The sequence below is a fragment of the Rhea americana genome, unplaced genomic scaffold (assembly GCF_003343005.1).
Source record: "Rhea americana isolate MKP2758 unplaced genomic scaffold, rheAme1 scaffold_284, whole genome shotgun sequence".
Lineage (NCBI taxonomy): Eukaryota > Metazoa > Chordata > Aves > Rheiformes > Rheidae > Rhea > Rhea americana.
The window spans coordinates 743,605-762,051 of NW_028186406.1; the positions used below are offsets into that span (position 1 = coordinate 743,605).

Genomic DNA, 18,447 nt, shown 5'->3' on the forward strand with positions numbered 1-18,447 from the left:
CGGGGCCACGGCCGCCCCGCTCCGGGGCCGCTTTAAGTCCTGTCCCGGCCGCGGGGAGGAGCCGCCGCCACGAGCCGCCCCGCCCCGCCCCGGGGCGGGGGTGGGGGCGGGGGCTGCGGCGCCGCCTCGCGCCTCAGAGAGCCGTTGGGGCCGTTGGGGCGGGCCGTTGGGGCGGGCCGTTGGGCAGCCCCTCGTGGCTGCGGTGAGCAGAGGCGGGAGCGGGTGGAGGCAGCGGGGAAGCCGCGTCCAGAGAAACCCCCTCCCTCCGGGCTCTCCTCGCCTGGTCGTCCCTGTTTTCCCCTGAGGTTTGTTTAAAAAAGAGAAGAGCCACGSTGTCCGCGGCCCCGGCCGGTCCTCCGCCGGCGCCTTGGCTTTCGGTGCAGGGAGGTGTCCAGCTGCGAAGGCGTTTGGTGCTGCCGGCTTGCTTGTCTGCAGATTGCAGGTCGCGCTCTGACGCAGCTCTGTGTAGGTCTCGGGGGCCTCAAGGAACTGCTGAAATAATTCTGTACTGTTTCTGTAACATCTACATTTCCCCGCCGTTCACTTCTGTATGCGATCTGGGCTTGCGTTTACCCCGAGGARTGTAAACAAGGATTAAAACAAGAGATAATAAGCTAGGGGAGATAAGTTAGAAGGCTTGCTTCTCCTCCTCCCCGCCTTTTCTGTCATGCTTCTTTTTTTTTTTTCTCCTCTCATTATTTTGTCTTCACAGCTAGGCAGTCTGCCCAAGGTAACAACAGAGGCATCGCTCGTTCCAAGTGTTTTAAATCAAAGATAAAGCAAAAATGAGGAGAAATGACAAAAGCTGACAACCAAAGGCTTGATTTCTTTTCTTTTCTTTTCCTTTTTTTTTCATAGAAGCAGCATTCATGATTGCTGAGCTTATAGCTGTTAGTAAGTGCAGGAGTTTGCAAAGTTTAAATTTGGCAGTGCTGGTGACATTATGATTTATATGTTCTACAGGGTGACTGTATATGCTAAGAGTGACTAACTTGCTTGTACTTTTAATGCTTGTACTGATTAATATTGGGCCGTATTTTCCTGTTTTCCCTGAGAAGTGAGATGAAGGTGCAACTTCCATATCATACGCTAATGCTTACAATTGGATTTCTTAACATCGTCACGCTCTTCCGTCATTTGTATTATGCCCAGGAGGCTTTTTTTGGACTAGCAGGACTTCAGATTCCATTAGTGCAGCATCAAATTGACAATGACTTTAATATAGTTTCATTTTGCTACCCAATTCTGTTCCTCTTGAAGTGAGGATGTCAGATTTTAATTCAGAATTAAAGGATTATACAGCTAAATCTTACACAAAGTATCCATAAAATTCAATAAAGGATGTTATGATTTAGTATTTCAAATTGATAGTCCTGGAGTGACAAATGTTCAAAATGTTTAGCAAATGAATATAGATTGGACTATTAGCACTGTTAACAGCAGAGAAAGAATGAGGGGACATAGTTCCATTCATTTTTGACTACTGATTTCTTGAAAACATCCCCTTCATCTGAACAAAGGTGTTGTCTTTATTTAAWTCTAAAGCCCACTGGTGAGATCTTACCGGCTATCTCATTAGAAAAGAGAATGGCTAAGTGGATGTCCGAATAAGTCTATTTCCAGTATGCAARGTTCTTAATCTTTCAGTGTCATTTAGAGCAATGCTATATCAGCTTAACAGGACATGAAATGTCATTTAAATTTATAGAAGCACAAGTGTGCAGTCTTCACAGTGAAGTTCCCTGGTTATGTGGTGCGTGTCAATCTCTGTGAATACACCAAAGCCATAACATTTTTCCTTTCTGTGCATACAACATGGGTCTAATAGCTAAAACACCTTCTCTGAAACCTTGCTCCAACAAAGTTCTGAACTTGTACTATAGCATAAGTATGTGCTTTTGCGCTTTGATGTACGGGATGTGTTCAGACGTGCTAAACATGCACTGTTKGGACCTTCTGGTCAATAGTACATGGAAAGAAAAGAGCTATGAAGCAAGCCCTGCCTGGGCACTTTCTCAGTGAATCTGTCTTTTTGCACCCTTTGTTTTAGCACTATTGATGCTTCAAGGGGATAAGTACCTGCAGCTTAGCCTTGCAAATTCAAACAGAAAGTTGAAATCAGTGAGTTAACTACTCCTTGCATAGTAGATTATAATTCTGCAGTTTGCTTATATCCCCTTTTCTAGTCTTCACAGTAGAAACAGTCCCTTGTTCTATATTTATACAACACTTAGCAAAGCTGTGCTTTTCAGTCATGGCACCCACATACTGTTGTGCTTTAGGTAGTGTGTACTGCAGTTGAAAATTCCTAACTACCTCCCTGAAACAGAGCAGACAGAAATCATTACCTTTCTTATCACTATAAAAGAACATCCTTCTGCCAGCTCTGAGAACAGCTGAACAGGCAGTGTTTGGATCTGCTAACCCCAACATTTCTTTCTTTCAATATATCTGATAAAACAATTTAGAAAGGAAGAAAAACAAAACTGGCACASCTTAGAAGTGACTGTTACAGAAATCTTTATGGAACAGTTTATTTTGAAGACACAGAAGCCTGAGAGATTGAAGGCAGAGTGCTTAAACAAAGGCTCTTTAATAAGCAAGAAAAGAGGAAGGTTATCTTCTGACTCTATTTATCTCACGAATTCATCATCTGTTGCTTCAGCCTCCTCTTCCCCTAGTATCTGCAGAAGGAACTAAAACAAGATGCACACACAAAAAACTGTAGTTACTAGTAATGCATTTGAATGGCTCGGAAAAGACAAGTGACAAGGACCTAGATGCCACTAGAGAAATGCTTCCTACACAACTGTACAGCCTTCCCAAGTGGGAAAGAACAGTTTTATAACCCTTTCCTGACTTGCTCACTCTGCTGAGCTCCCCAGCCCACTGCAGTTGCTGCTAGGTGTGGGGTGGCTTCTGTTTTGCGCCGGGTCAAAGGGAGAAGGGAGCTCAGTACTACTAAGCAAAAAGAATGAATAGCTAAGGGAAAGGCAAACCTGTCCCTTTCAGAGCCAATGTGACTTTCTGCTGGATTAAACTAGCTGAAAGTGGTCCAGTTATGGTTGTAGCAATGGTACTCTGTCCAGGTAGCAGACAATTTGAGCTTTGGAATGCCTCCTATGCTGTCTATAACTTACCTTGTATTTCCTTTCTTTTTAGAACAATTTCTCAGTGAATGTGAAGACTGAAATTCCTGGGTCTGTGATCACTTACCATGTGTTAGAAAGAGAGATGCTTGACAGAAGAGAAGTGAGAAGAGTCCTGTCTCAAGAGCTACAGGATGCTGAGCACCAACATCACTGCTCCAATATGAATACAGATCATCGTAATTGGTAACTTACCCCGGGTTTCCGGTAGCCTTTCCTCTCCAGGAATTCCTTAAATGCATGCATCCCATAGTACTTGGGAGTCTCCTAAGAGAATTTCCAAAGCAGAATAATAGAAATGCAGAATGCATCTTGCTTTTTTTTTTTTTTTTTAAGTTTTTGTTGGAACTAAACAAAGCAACAGTGCAGTAGAGGGACAAGGAGGCAGTTTTTGAGAATCTCAAAGATACTACCAATTCTGTTTCTAAATAATTCAAGATTTTAGTTTGTTCATGAGATCATTTCTAATGTGGCATCATTTTGGAAGTTAGTGTCTTCAGCGAACACTGCAGTGTCGTTGCACTATTTTTTATTCAGTAAATGTGATAGCAATTGCTGAACCTTATTTTGAAAAGCTACCTGTGACTTTGTAGACTTACTAGCCAGCTGGCTGGGGCAAGATCAGGAGCCTCAAACCTGCCACCTTCTCACATTTCAGAACCAAAGCAGTATGGTATATATTTACTTATGACTGCTCTATAAACAACAACTATGCAGCCATGGCTGTTATTAGAAAGCCCATGTTCATTCTGTCTCTCAAATTAACTTTCTGAATTTTACTCTGTAAATTGTGCCCTCTAGTGTGGTGACAGGGAATTTCAGTGTAATTTAGAAGAGCATAAGAAATGCCCTGCTGAATCAGAACAGTGGTCCATCTACCTGACTGTTCTGGTTCTGACAGTGGCAGTAGTTTAGGGAGCACTCATGAGCCTGCCCAGTTTCCACTGCCTGATCTCCCAGTATTTACAGTTACTATATTAAGGATATGGGAGAGCACTGCTCTTTTAACTTTAGCTTTTAGCTTTAACTTGTGTGAGTGCAGTGCTTCTTCTGGTTTTATTTTTTGTAATAGAACAAAATGGAAACATGAACAAGCAGAGAAGAAATCACAGTTAAGCAGCCCTATTATCCCCTTTGGCTGTACTACTGGGAATTCCACAGACAATTCAGGGAAGAGATTTGCCAGGGAAGCTTTACGGAGGTTTGCAGGGAGCTCTTCCTGAGCATAAGGGCAGCAAGGGAGAAAGCCCAGGGAGGCTTTTAAGATGCTCTAATGAGAAAGGAAAGGACAATAGCTCATAGGTGAGGTGGAGGCAGGTAGCAGCTTTTTGATGAATAAGAGCTGCCTATGTCTGCATATTGCCAGGCCTTATACTGTGGCTTCTTAGTGCGACAAAGTGAAAAATCCAGTCACTATTACCAGTAAGGTGAATAGTAGGAGCCCTTATGTCTCCTGTTAACAGTGCACATGGTGCTCCCATAACATGTACTGTGTAGTCATTGACTCAGTTGAGCTCCATGTCCATAATTTCATAGTGCTTATAGTACCTTCTTAATGGATGGTGTCGTGACATTTTTAATGCCACCGCCTCTTTGTTTTGGATCCATTAAAGGTTCGCCTACATTTTGTTTCTTCCATGTTTTGGGGTCAAGGTACCAGGCTCCGTATTTGATCTTAACAAATTTGGGTTGGCATGGTTCCTAAAAAGGAATAGAATAATGAGTGGTAACTCTCTGATCATATTTCATATCGATAAAGCAGATGCCAAGTATTAATGCTACATAAGCATACTTCAATACATACCCCTTAGAGCAGCAGTATAGTAAAGTGTAACCATGTTCATCACCATTGATTCTTTCAACGTAAAGAATATTACACAAAAGACCAATGTCTTGTCTACTATTCCTCTTGAGTTTTCTAACCCACCCTTTTGCTAGTAAGTGGTTTCTTCTTTATGTTCAAAGGAGCAGACTTGGGAAGAGCCTCTGTAATAAAAGAGGATGCACAGCAAAGTGGAGGAAGGCAAGCAGCGGATAGAGTTAGAAAAAAGAAACCCAGGTGGAAGTGTGAAAACAAGTAAAGAAGTAAGGTGATTTGTTCATCTCTTCTTGTTATCCCTGGTGTGCCCGAAGCCACAGCTAAAAAGAGATAGGAAAATAAACAGCATCAGCTCTTAGTAGCTCACAAGGCTGAGTCTAAATTATCTTTCCCTAGAAGCCACTTGCCAGGGTAAAATATCAAATTCAGGACTTGAGACACACCGGGAATTAGCCTTTCTTCCACCATGGGGATTTTCTTCAGATTTTCTTAAAGCAGAGGCTTGACAACTTTTTGCATTGGATACTCACTCAGCCAGATAGCAAAACAGATGAGGGTAGTGTTCATACATCTTGGACATGCCTCATCCTCCTAGAAGAAATGATAACCCTGACCATCTTTCTGTACCATCCTTTCCCCACGCTAATTGGTAGTCGTGCAAGTATCTTGACCCTCTCCTATGTGCTGTATTTTCTGGCAGCCGGCGGGTGGCACTTGAGTAGTATTTCTGATAATAAAAGCTTATTTCTGCTTCTGCTCAATGAAGGGATGGTTCTTCTTAATTACTGCTAGACAGCTTTTGAAGAGCAGTGATTATTATGCCTTCTGATCTAGATTGCTGACCAAGAAGCTATTTTCTACAAAAACACACTGGAAAGGTAAGGAGAGCATAGAAACCAAACTAGGCGGTTTAGTATTGGTTGCAGTGCTGTCCTCTTATATAGTCTTCAGGGTGGCCAGTCATGAGGACACCCAAAATCTAGAGCTGCTTTACATTGTCAGYCATTAAAAGTTGGAAAGGAGCCAGTGAAGACAAGGGAAAGCTGTTTCTCATAATAAAGCAACRTGTGTGCGTATGGCTTACAGTGATAGTGGAGGAAAACCAAGCACCATCAAAGTCTTTTCTTGTGTTTGAGGTATCAAAGGCAATAGGGACCTCAAGAGTCTGGTGTTAGGGCTAATGTCTGCAGGCTGCTTATGGTCCATGAATGTATTTATTAAATATATATATATATTATATGGAAGGCAGATATGTTTCTGCCTATCAGCAGGTAGACTCAGGAACTGTTTTCCAGCTAGTGCCAGTTACAAATTCAAATATTTTTAAGTCTAATGGTAAGATCAAAATTCTGGAAAACAGTAAAGCTTATCTGTATCTTGAGGGCTTTCTTCTTCATAGCCATCAAAAAATTGTAGGACACAAGAGAATCTGTGGATTCTCTTCAGAAAGTTTGTGATCTTAAAATTATGAAGCATTAATTTACCCATCTACCCTAAGACAACATCAACTTGCTGATGATTGTCTAACCTGATCCTGAAAGAGGGATGATCCTCCAAAACAATGTATTTCATTATTTAACTGTCCTTTGTATTAGAAAACTGTTGCTAGTTTTGTAACTACATCTCTCTACTCCCCCTGAGCTCAGTGTTTCTTACCCTATCCCAAAGAAATATGGGGAGCAAAGTATTTCTGGTCTCTTTGTATCACCCTTCTATTTAATTGGCGCTGCTTATGTATATCCGCAATTATCTCTTACCCACATTAGATAACTCAGTTTGCTACATCTGTGCATGTTGGTCATAGGTATGTGGTGATTTCTTCAGCTCTCACCATTTTCTTTTGAACTTGTTCACAATTTTCTTGAAAAATAGTGATCAAACTGTACAGAAACATCTCCCCCTGAAGTCTTACCCAGACTAAGCAGAGCAGATTATCTCACATTCCTCTCCGTTCTCATGGTAGGATGCCTCAATTCGGCTAGTGTTCAATACTGGCTAGTATTCAAAATCACTTCCTCCAAGCTCAAGAGTGGTGCATCCCTGTGAGTAAGAAGTGCGGCAAAAGGGGCAGGAGACCTGCATGGGCAAGCAAGGAGCTCTTAGCCCAATTCAGACAGAAGGAGAAAATACACAGAATATGGAAGAGGGGACAGGCTACTTGGGAGAATTATAGGAATGCAGTCAGAGTATGTAGAGATGCAGCGAGGAAGGCTAAGGCCATATTGGAATTGAGTCTGGCAAGGGATGTCAAGGACAACAGGAGGGGCTTCTTCAAATACATCAGCAGCAAGAGGAGGACTAGGGAAAATGTGGGCCCACTACTGAATGGGGCGGAGTCCCTGGTGACAAGGGATACAGAGAAGGCAGAATTACTGAATGCCTTCTTTGCTTCAGTCTTCGCTGCTAAGGGCAGCCCCCAGGAGTCCCATAGCCTGGATGTGAGGGAGAAAGTCTGGAGAAGCGAAGACTTCCCTTTGGTTGAGGAGGATAGGATTAGAGACCTTCTGGGCAGGCTAGACATCCACAAATCCATGGGCCTGGATGGGATGCACCCACGGATAACGAGGGAGCTGGTGGATGTTGTTGCCAGGCTGCTCTCCATCATCTTTGAAAAGTCATGCAGAACTGGAGAGGTGCCTGAGGACTGGAAGAAAGCCAATCTTCAGTCCAGTCTTCAGGAAGGGCAAGAAGGAGGACCCAGGCAACTCTAGGCCGGTCAGCCTCACCTCCATCCCTGGGAAGGTGATGGAACAGCTCATTCTGGATGTCATCTCCAGACATACGGAGGAAAAGAAGGTGATCAGGAGTAGCCAGCATGGATTCACTTAAGGGGAAATCCTGCTTAAGCAACCTGATTGATAGCCTTCTGTGATGGAGTGACTGGCTGGGTAGATGAGGGGAGAGCAGTGGACATTGTGTACCTTGTCTTCAGCAAGGCTTTGGACACTGTCTCCCATAACATCCTCCTAGGCAAGCTCAGGAAGTGTGAGTTAGACGAGTGGACAGTGAGGTGGATTGAGAACTGGCTGAACRGCAGAGCTCAGAGGGTCRTCATCAGTGGCCTGGAGTCTAGTTGGAGGCCTRYGGYTAGCRGCATCCCCCAGGGCTCAGTRCTGGGTCCCATCCTGTTCAACTTCTTCATCAGTGACCTGGAGGAGGGGACAGAGTGCCTCCTCAGCAAGTCTGCTGATGATACCAAGCTGGGAGGAATGGCTGAGACAGCTGAGGGCTGTGYGGCCATTCAGAGAGACCTGGACAGGCTGGAGAGCTGGGCGGAGAGGAACCTCATGAGGTTCAACAAGGGCAAGTGCAGAGTCCTGCACCTAGGGAAAAATAACCCTACGCACCAGTACAAGGAGGGGGCTGACCTGCTGGAGAGCAGCTCTGTGGAGAAGGACCTGGGAGTGCTGGTGGACGACAAGTTCACCATGAGCCAGCAAGTGCCCTTGTGGCAAAGAAAGCCAATGGTCTCCTGGGGTGCATTAGGAAGAGTGTTGCCAGCAGGTTGAGGGAGGTGATCCTGCCCCTCTACTCAGCCCTGGGGAGGCCTCATCTCGAGTACTGTGTCCAGTTCTGGGCTCCCCAGTCCAAGAGAGACCTGGAGCTACTGGAGAGAGTCCAGCACAGGGCTACGAGGATGATCAGAGGGCTGGAGCACCTGCCCTATGAGGAACGGCTGTGAGAGCTGGGCCTGTTCAGCCTGGGGAAGAGAAGCCAGAGGGAGCATCTTATCAATGTCTATAAGTACTTGAAGGGAGGGTGTCAAGGGGACGGGGACAAACTCTTTTCAGTTGTCCCATGTGACAGGACAAGAGGCAATGGGCAGAAGTTGAAGCACAGGAAGTTCCGCCTGACCGTGAGGGGGAATTTCTTCCCTGTGAGAGTGACAGAGCTCTGGACCAGGCTGCCCAGAGAGGTTGTGGAGTCTCCTTCTCTGGAGATCTTCAAGGCCTGCCTGGATGCAACCCTGTCTACCATGCTCTAGGTGACCCTGCTGAGGGGGGAGGTTGGACTAGATGATCTCCAGGGATCCCTTCCAACCTTACTGATTCTATGATTCTATGAATTTTTTGCATGACCAGGATGATGCTGACACAACYTACTAAAATCCCCATATCCTTTTCTGCTGATCTACATCCTATCCAGTTGTTCCTCATTCTGTATTTGTGCAGTTGAAAATATACACTTGGGAGAAGTAATTTGCATTTGGCCCTGTTCTTTTGCACTATTTCTTTTCTTTTTTCTCTTTTTTTTTTTTTTTTTTTTTGGTCTAATATGTCAGGATCATTTTGAGTCCCTCTGAATCTCTTCAACATCCATGTAGTGTCTTCTAGCATGGTTTCATCTGTAAATTTGATAGATTCTTTGGACCTACATGTGTTTTGCTTGAATTTTCAAGGAAACAGCTAGTGGATCTTGAGTTTGTTTCTACCATTTTTCCACAGTAAAATGTATTTCATCCTCATCTAGCTGCCTTGAAATCAACTAACAGGACTAATTACTATGACAACTGTTCTATCCCTGATAAGTCCTTGATCTTAGCCCTTTGTTAATTGCCTTAGCTGCTTGACTGTGATTGACTTTTCAGTAAAATGAGGCAGAGAAAGTATTAAAGGTTCTGTCTATCTCATCATTTGCTGACAGCATCTTTCTCCAGTGATAAATATTTCCGTTGGTGTTCTGCTCATTATAAGCATAGGTAAAGAATGTCTCTGTGTTACCTAATATCTCTTGGTAGTTGCATCTCATTCGATATGTTTACTCCTCTTAGTTTGTCCTAAACTCTTGTGCTGCTCTTTCCTACTTGCTCTTAGTAATCTGACTTGAAACTCCAAAATGCCTTTGTTTTTCAGTGGAAGTTCTGTGTGCAGCAGAATGACAGAGTCAGTATACAGTAAAGGAATAGACTGAAACAATAATAAGACATTATTCTATTCTGTTATATTATTTTGCCAGTGATGGCAGAATAACATCTGTAGCAGAGCCCCCAGTACATAAAACAATGTAATATACAGTGGCCAGATTCTGTGAAGTGCTAAGTGTCCTGAGCTCATCCCAGAGTTCAGTGAAGCTGTGGTACCCAGCAACTGTTAAAGGCTGAATCATAATTAAACTGTTCCAATAAACAAATTCATGCTGATAGACTCTCAAGGTCATCTAAAGCCCTAGAAAATTTTTGTGATTTCCATGTGGATTTGTTATATTGCCCAGCTGTTAGAGTAGAGCAGCATAAAAGACATCCAAATATTTGTTTTCAGGCAACTTTCAACATAGAAGATTATCCAAGTCCAAAGTCTGAAGAGTACTAAAATAACAAACACAAGCTTGAATTTGGTGATAAGAAAGAACATGTATGTGCCTGTTTGTAGCTGACAGGTATAATCTGAGCTGGAGACAGAAAACAGTTGATGTTGAGAGAATACCAGGAAGGTGTTATTAACTGCAGGGAAAGAACAGCTCCTGGGAGGATACTCAGCAGGGAGCTAGTATAGAGCGTGGTCCATTTTTCACTCTGTCCTACTGCTTGCTACCCGTATCAGCAAGCTCTACAGGCAGATTTTTTTTCTTTCAGCTGGAGCATCGCATGTATATTCTCACAGCTTTGCTCTGAAGTTTTATGTACTGTGAAATAAAGCTGTTCATCAGAATTGAAGAAGGCTTTAGAGCCATGTCACCAATGTCTTCACCTGGCTCATATTGCAATACCTTCTTTAYACCAGTTTAAATATTCCCTTAGATTTATAAGGTGTCAGGTATAACTTCATCTGCTTTCACAAGGAAGGATTTTGCTGAGGTATGTCTGGATGAAGTAACCAAGAACATGCAGAGTGGAGCAGAAACAATTCACAGAGTTCTCTAGGAGAGCGTTCCTTCCTTTGGCAAGCATTTTCTCACCCCTAGCCTGCCTATGGACTCTTTTACATTTCTTCATGTATCACTGAGTGCAAGTTCTTCTTTCCCAAAAGGAGAGTCCTAACCTTCACGAGATTACTTACGGCAGACCTTCATATAATTTCTGAATACGAATGTTCCTGCTCCTTTTTGAAGATAATGTTTTCCTGAAAGCTAGAAGTTATTTGATTATTTTATAAATTGCATGATTACATTCTAAATGAAGCTACCAGTTCCCTGACTTTGCTTTTTTTTCTGTGTAGCCTGGCCTTCTTACCTCATGAGGACTCTTTATAACTTTCCTGGGAGATGAGCCTCCCAGACATTCTATAAGCTCTGGAGGTAGATCATTTATCTCCATGACTCGGACACTCTTGGTATCAGAGCTGGTATTCTCATTGATGTAATATATTTCTTCTCCCTGAAATAAGATAGCGACAGGAAAGTTCCATGTGCCTTGAAATACACTTTTGCTGACAGGAAACCATGCCCTATTCTGAAACTGTTCCCACAAGTTCTTCTTTCCTGAGTGTAATGTTTGAGGGAGGATGTCACTGTAGTCACTGAATCATGTGCTGCTTTGGTCTAATAACAGGAGAAATCGTAAAGCCCTTTCCCACTCGGTCATGTTAGAGAATAAAGGAAGATGTGGGCCTTCAATCTGTGCTTAGCAAGCCAGCACATGATGCAGTGACTCCATCGTGAGACGGAGGTCACGTGCCAGACTAAGAGTGTGATTTTTTGCTTTGTTGAATTATTCCCTGCTTTGCCCGGGCTGAGGTGTTAAGAGGTACAGCTAACCTCTATGAGGCAATGCAGATTTCAGTGAAAGTCCCCATCTTGGGGACTGTTGGCAACATGAGTGTCCAGAATTGCCAATGGCCACAAAATATTCAATACTGGGCCAGCAGGCACAACAAAATATGACACTAAGCCAGGGCTGATGCCCAGGGGCTGACAAAGATTGGGAACAGACAAGTTATCACTCAAGTGATATTCTGCAGGATGCAGGGGACTAGGAATAGTGAAGGTATGCTCAGTTGTTTGTCTTCCTGAGGAAGGTGGTGGTGGACAGGCAGTGCAATAGGTTCTCAGACAGTATTAAGCCCCATAATGTTCTTTCCTCAATGCCACTTGTGGTGGAAAAATACTACAAATTATTGAACACCTWGTTGCCATGATGTGAACAGCTGTACTCTTGAGGGAGGCTAGAGATATGCCCATTGGAGCAGTTGGTGGACTTCATGCTTCTTGTGCTAGAATAAAATACTGCTGCATGCAGGTGCTCATCATGRGCAACATGACATCATGGTGCCAAAGCTTTGTGCTTACCAGGAAGACTGAGGGGAGGTGAACCTGAGTGACTGAAATTCTGCAGTGTGTCTCTGGATCTCCTCAGGTGGGGCTGGGAAAGGGACTAGATCTGCTGAGAGGAGCAGTTTGTTCCAGATCTGTGCATGTGCATGGAGGAGATCCTAAGGGGACTACAGGAAGGAGATGCTATAGGCTTCCTTACAGGCATAAGGCCCCTAAGAGTCCCCTTTATTTTTTAACATCCCCATCTGTTCTCTCAGAACCACTTTGAACATGCCTTCCTTGCAACTTAGCTTCTCTCCAGCCAAGTGGGGTTCATGTTAGCACAAATACACCTGAATGTTGATGTGTTCACTAGCACAGGTGTGTTCAGAGATGGGTTTTCTCATTGCCCACCTCAGGAGCACAGCCCAGTCCAGGCCAGGGCCTGCTCTGCTCCTTCTGCAAGCCAAAGGCCAGATTTCCAGAGGAGACCAGGCAAACTGGGGAAGTCACATCACCATTGCGTTCTCCGTCATGGGGCTAGGCCTGCCATGTATGACTTTCTTGTCTGGAATCACCCTTCCAGCAGCTAGAAAACAAGCTGKCTGTCTCTAATAGCTCCTCCTTCTCCAGTACTGGTCACTTAAGACCCCTGTCATCCGGCACACTTCCAGGGGAACAAGTGCCTTTCATGCCTCTAGCTAGTATTGCCCTGCCCCAGGACAGGAGCCAAGGGTTGTCACACACAGAGCCTCATTGTATAAGCTGATAGACATGAGCTATTTGCATAAAGGCTGACATATAAAGCATTTKTTTACTAGTGGCTGCTACAGACCAACTGAGGAGAGTGGGAGACAGGGGCTAAGAATGACTTATTCTGGCTTATTTCTAGGTATGTCAAGCATGCGTTTAACTATAATAGACACTGGGAATCAGGAAGAGACTCCCAATTGATTCATTATCTTAAAGTAGAACTCATAGACCTCTCAGGTAAGCTGTGAATTCTTCTCCTTGTAGTCTCTGTGCTGAACCTCTCTGGGAGTTCATAGACATCTGTAAAGGTTTGCTGGCCAGGCCTTCATGCCGCATGAAGCAGACAGATGCCCAAGTATTTCTGATGTATACAGGAATTAGCTGATGACATGAGTTCATCTGCCTGGTGTGTTGAAGATGCACTGGAATGGGGAGGAGGGGCTGCACTTGGATCTTGAGAGTTCTCACAAGAAAAATATGTCATCAGAAAGCTACCTCAAGCTTGAACAAATGAGAAGAGCCTTTGGGCTGCTCTGCTTTAAACCCTCATGCTGCTTATGTGGGCCATTTTGATCTCTCTTCTCATCTGTGCCAATGAACTCTCTGCACTTAACAATTGAGACCACAGAATTTGTGCATGCTAAGACCCCAGTGGACTCAACTGTGCTGCTCTCATTCCACTGATATTGCCTGCTAAAAGATACATATATTTAAAAAATTTCAATAGTTAGATGAATGATTGAGCAAATAATAATGTAATCTAAGCTAGCAAAATGACCTAATTGCAGCCTGTAATGCTTATATTTATTTCAGGAACACGGGACGGATCGGCCTATGATATAAGACAGAGCCAAAGCAAAGCAGAAACTGACCGTAGGACTGCAGGCTCACTCAAGTGTACAGCCACAGTAAACTGCAGTTAGAARAGGCTGTAAAAATCCCTTGCTCATCATGCAAGACCTCTGGTTTTACTCCRTAAGATGGTATGTAGAGATAGTATGCATGTATGTTTTAATGCAGCAGCATACATTTTTAGCTCCATAATCTATTCTCGAATTCTTTGAGGTTGATAAGAAGTTAAGCACAGGCTAACAAAAGAAAACCCAAGAGTCATAAAGCAATGCAGTGGAATTTTCAAAAGCAGAGTCACTTACTCCAACAATTAGAAAGTTTATCTTTGAATACAAAAGAAGGCTAACATGGAGCCCGAGCATGGATGTAGGTACAACACATTACAAATCTGCTTTCGCAGAGTCTGCTGTATCATGGAACATRCCAATGGAGCATCACTCACCTTTGTAAGGCTGAAGTGGTATTCATGTAGAATAYAACTCACAGATCAGGAAAATGGGTGCCACTGGTCACCAGTTTTAAATTGTGCCCTTTGTGGTTTGCATAAAACTAAGTATGGACTGCTGAAACTGTGCTCAGTCAGGCTGAATCCAACATAAAGCAAATAAACWCAGCAAGTGTCTCTCTCTGTCCCCTCCCTACAGGCAGGCAGATGTTGGAGTAAACAGATGGACTTTGCAGCATTACAGAATAAATTGACTTGTGATTTACTTTATATTTTGTCATTCTCTATGTACAAAGCTTCTATAAAATCAGAAGGGCCAGTCAGGGGCCCTTACATGCCAGGTTTCTCAACAGCTCCTATGGGATTTAGGCCCTCAGCTCCTCCAACAGTTGTAGACTTTAATCCAGACTCTTTTAGGAGGCATGAGTACAGTATTTCATAAAAAGGTCATATAGGAAACAGTGTATGATAACCGTTAGAGAAAAAGTAGGGTAAGAAGATGAATAGTAATTTGGCTTGTATCAGTAACTACTACTGGCAGCTTAGGTCTGTCCAGTCATAGTCAGGCTAAGCAGAAGTCAGAGGATTGGAATATTTTGGAAAGGTAAGATAGAGATAAGATGGAGCTTTCCACCGGCAAAAGGTCGGAAGCAGCAGTTTGAGTAGCTACAATTTTTGCTGTATTTAGATCAAGTAGTACGATTGTATCATGTTAGCTTACACAAAGATGTTTTATACTCGARTAATATAATAAAAGATGAGTTTGGCATTCTGATTGCATTCTAGGGCCCAGTGTTTATGCAGAGGTTCCCAAATACGGTTACCTAAACCCTTCTAAAAAATTAGCTACTGAGCTTAGGGCAATTAGGTCATCTTTCTATCCTAATACATAATTTCCTTTTTAACGTTTCTCTGAAATCATCTGTGCTCCTGATTTCATATCTACTTTTCTTCAGTTACATTACATGTCCAATAGCATTTTGTTTCTATGCATTTTCTGTCTATCATCACATGTGAATTTGGCATCATATTATATTAATATTGCAATGGTCTTTATTTATTCCCTGTACTGCATGACTTCTGAGTTGCTAAGTCAAATTCTTGTTATCTGCCTTTTCTCTTTGGGAAAAGGTTTGTATTCTCAGCTAATGTTTGATGGTCAGCCCAGTTAARATCCCAGCAGCCAAGTGTTGCAGTGCTCACAGCTGCGAGTGTGCAGAGCATTTTTTTCAGGGCTCAAACTATGTTCAGGCACACTAGTCTGAAGAGAGTAGTGTGAGTTGATGACACCTGCCTTTGGTGAGAAAGTATCGGGTATTTTACTTACCAGAGATGCATCCCAGACACAAAATTCCATGGCCGCTGGCTTTGTGTTTATATTCACAGGAGGAAGGTAGCTCAATCCAGGCATCTTTTCTCTTTTTGCTACCTCTCCTTTGAGAARAGATGTATGTGGGCTTTTTCTTCTGGACTCCTTGCTGCAGAAGGAAGAGACATGACACAATTAGTCATGGTCTGTAGGTACRTCTTGACAGCGTAGAGGAGACCACAAGGTTTCAGGTCAGTACAATTTGGATAACTGTAGTTATGTCACTCTCCAGTTTATCCATGGGGAAAATGAAGAAAGTTTCTGGAACTGGTGGAGCTTTAGGCAGCTTTGTGACGGCCAGAGATGCATGCATAGGCTTGCAGATCTCAGCCATAGCAAAGGGAGTCCCTTTTGAATGCCATGGCTGTGGGTCAGGCCCATAATAGCCTCTTTGATAGGTATGATTGGAGGAGTTAAGTAGGGTATCCAAACTATTCCATATTCACTGAGCTGCTTAAGACAAAGGACAGTAATCAGGAAATCAGTGCTGTTCCTTGAGTCCTTCTAGAGGTACAAGATGTGGAATGCGTCCGACATCACAAGATGTGGAATGCATCTGACCCACAGATATACGCACCTTTTCTCTTTCTCCGTCTTGCATTTTGAGTTAAGCCCACTCCTACATTCAGAAACCAGTTCTGAACTCAGACTGCCACGTCCCATACTCACCGTGCCAATGACCTACGCATTGCTTCTGTTTGGTGTTTGTCCTTGGGATAATGCTGGATTTTCTGAGGAGGGAGGCTCTCTTCTTTATGATCACTCTTCACAGCCCTGAAGCTCTTGTGCATCTCAGCTTCCAAGACATTCATCACCTCTAGAAGGAGCTGAGGGCCAAAAGAGAAGAGAGTTCAAAAGGACTGCCCCAGCTATTCTTACTTCCACTGAGTTTGGGGAGGACCTCACAGTAGAATAAGGAACACAGTAAGAGGATAGGCTGGAAGGAAGATTGCCCTCCATATGGGAAAGGTGCTGTCTAAAGACATGAGATGTAATTGTGGTATGAGACATCCTGAATTACAGATGCAGTGCAGGACACCAGGCCTTTATTCTGTTTGAAGGAGGGAAGATTATTAGTATTCCTGGAACATTCAGGGATGTTGTGAGATGTACCCAGCGCTAAAGGGTAAAACCGCTACCCTCCAGCGTCATATATTGACGGAGAGGTGTGGGACCAGTTAAAAAAACTGTGCAACTAATCTCACCATGTTAGAAAAGTGTCTGAGAAACCTGTCAGCTCCTCTGAGCTGTCCCTATGATAAGATTGGGGATATATTTTTAAATGGCAATTCAGACTTTGTTGACTTGCTATTTTTATGGAATAAGGAGTTTTGATTTTTATATAAAGTCAAGAAGGAATTCAATCCTGGACTGTTTTTGCATTTCAAGTGCTGAAAGAATGCTCATTTCAATGAAGAATATCAGCAACTAAATTGTCTTTACCTCTGGAAAGATGCTGTCTTTCAAATGAGAGTAAAATGACTGAGGGTGCTGGCTCAGATTGTGGTCCATCTTCTCACTGAAATCCTCCTGGGCTTCCTGTGCTGACATGAGCTTGCARTTGGGTATGGCAGATGTCTTCCCTGCCTTCTGATGGGCCGAGTGTGATCTACTCTGTAACACAACAGGGGAAAGCCCCTTTGTACTACGGATGATGATGTTATCACAGGGAGGAGGGACGCCATTTCTGAAATCATCCAGGCCACTTTTTAAGAATCGCCAGCGCTGGCTGTTAAGGGAATCTGAGAACCTCTGTTTAGTGCCATGTACTGGAAAGCATCTTGCTGACAATTTTCCCTTGCACCTGAACAGGAAAAACTCTAGTTAGTACAGAAAATGTGCATTGTAAGGAAGTGTGTTTTAAGACTTACCTCATTTGCATTAAGAAAGCAGGAATAAAAGGCTAACAGTGTCTAGGCTGCAGCTGGACATTTTAGCTCCACTGTTTGCCCCACATGGAAGTGGGACATAGCAACTGAGTTCAGTGGTTAGTGTCAAAGCTTAGGACCAAATATGCAGCAACACTTGGGCTCCATAGGCTCAGAATGTCAAAGGGGAGCTGGAAGCTGACATTCAGGAGTCAGGCAAAGAATTAGGTTACAAACCAGAGGGACGATTTAATTGCTTTGCCTGCTTGCCCACTAACACATTTCACAGGAAAAAACTCTATTCCAAACCCACTAACCCTGATGGCTGCTAGCCTGACTCAGAATGGGGCCAGACTCTGCTGTCTGCCTAGGATCTTTAAGCTGGAGCTTCTGGAGGGCAGCGTGAACATGCCAGAGTGACAGGCAGGCTAACGAAACAGTGCATAGCCCCATATTTCTTCACTAGACCTCCCTGGGTCCCTTGCTCATGCTCACAGTGGGGCTGTGCTCATCCTGACGGCTCCACACCRCAAGGCCCTCACTGCCTGGTGCGGAAGGACAGAGCTCAGTGGCTTCAGGTCGCTAGGAGACGGTGTCCAGGGTGCTGGCAGGGCTGGGGGAGGCTCTCTAACAAGTAACTCATCCCTAGGCTTTGGCTGGCTTCTCWGCTCTGTCCCTGGGACTTGTACCCCACATGCTCCTCTTCTCTGCCCCCATGCTCACTAGGTCTGCCAGGAGCCCCTGCCAGATGACCCTGCTGTTGCAGATAAGAAARCGTAAGGAAATTATGGCTAACTGCTTCCTGGGTGGATCATCATGGCCAGGCTCGCCTCTGCTGTACCTCAGTGTACAGCATAGGCACATGTTTCATCCAACATACCCAGTTTCTCCCTGGTTGCTGCAGCTTGTCACTTGGATGCAGAGGGCCTGCCCAGCAGCCCAGAGCTGTTTGCAGTGCTCAACAGCAAAGAACAAGAAAATATTTTTGGTCCTGGGGCTGCTTC

The 18,447-nt window shown here is 43.9% G+C and overlaps 2 protein-coding genes across 2 annotated transcripts in view; both read right to left on the reverse strand.

Annotated features, from left to right (window-relative positions):
* Positions 1-1,118, reverse strand: part of STBD1 (starch binding domain 1) — a 2,955-nt gene extending 1,837 nt beyond the window's left edge. The window contains exon 1 of the mRNA XM_085308862.1: positions 1,101-1,118. Within this exon, the coding sequence (XP_085164988.1) occupies positions 1,101-1,118 (18 nt within the window). The remainder of the gene's footprint in view (positions 1-1,100) is intronic.
* A 1,515-nt stretch (positions 1,119-2,633) lies between these two features.
* FAM47E (family with sequence similarity 47 member E) lies at positions 2,634-17,451 on the reverse strand. Its single transcript, XM_085308863.1, has 8 exons — positions 17,447-17,451; positions 17,019-17,379; positions 16,245-16,402; positions 15,534-15,684; positions 11,138-11,281; positions 4,698-4,850; positions 3,345-3,416; positions 2,634-2,696 (listed from the first exon to the last, which is right to left on the reverse strand). The coding sequence occupies exons 1-8, from the start codon at positions 17,449-17,451 to the stop codon at positions 2,634-2,636; spliced, it is 1,107 nt and encodes a 368-aa protein (XP_085164989.1).
* Between the last annotated feature and the right edge of the window lie 996 nt (positions 17,452-18,447).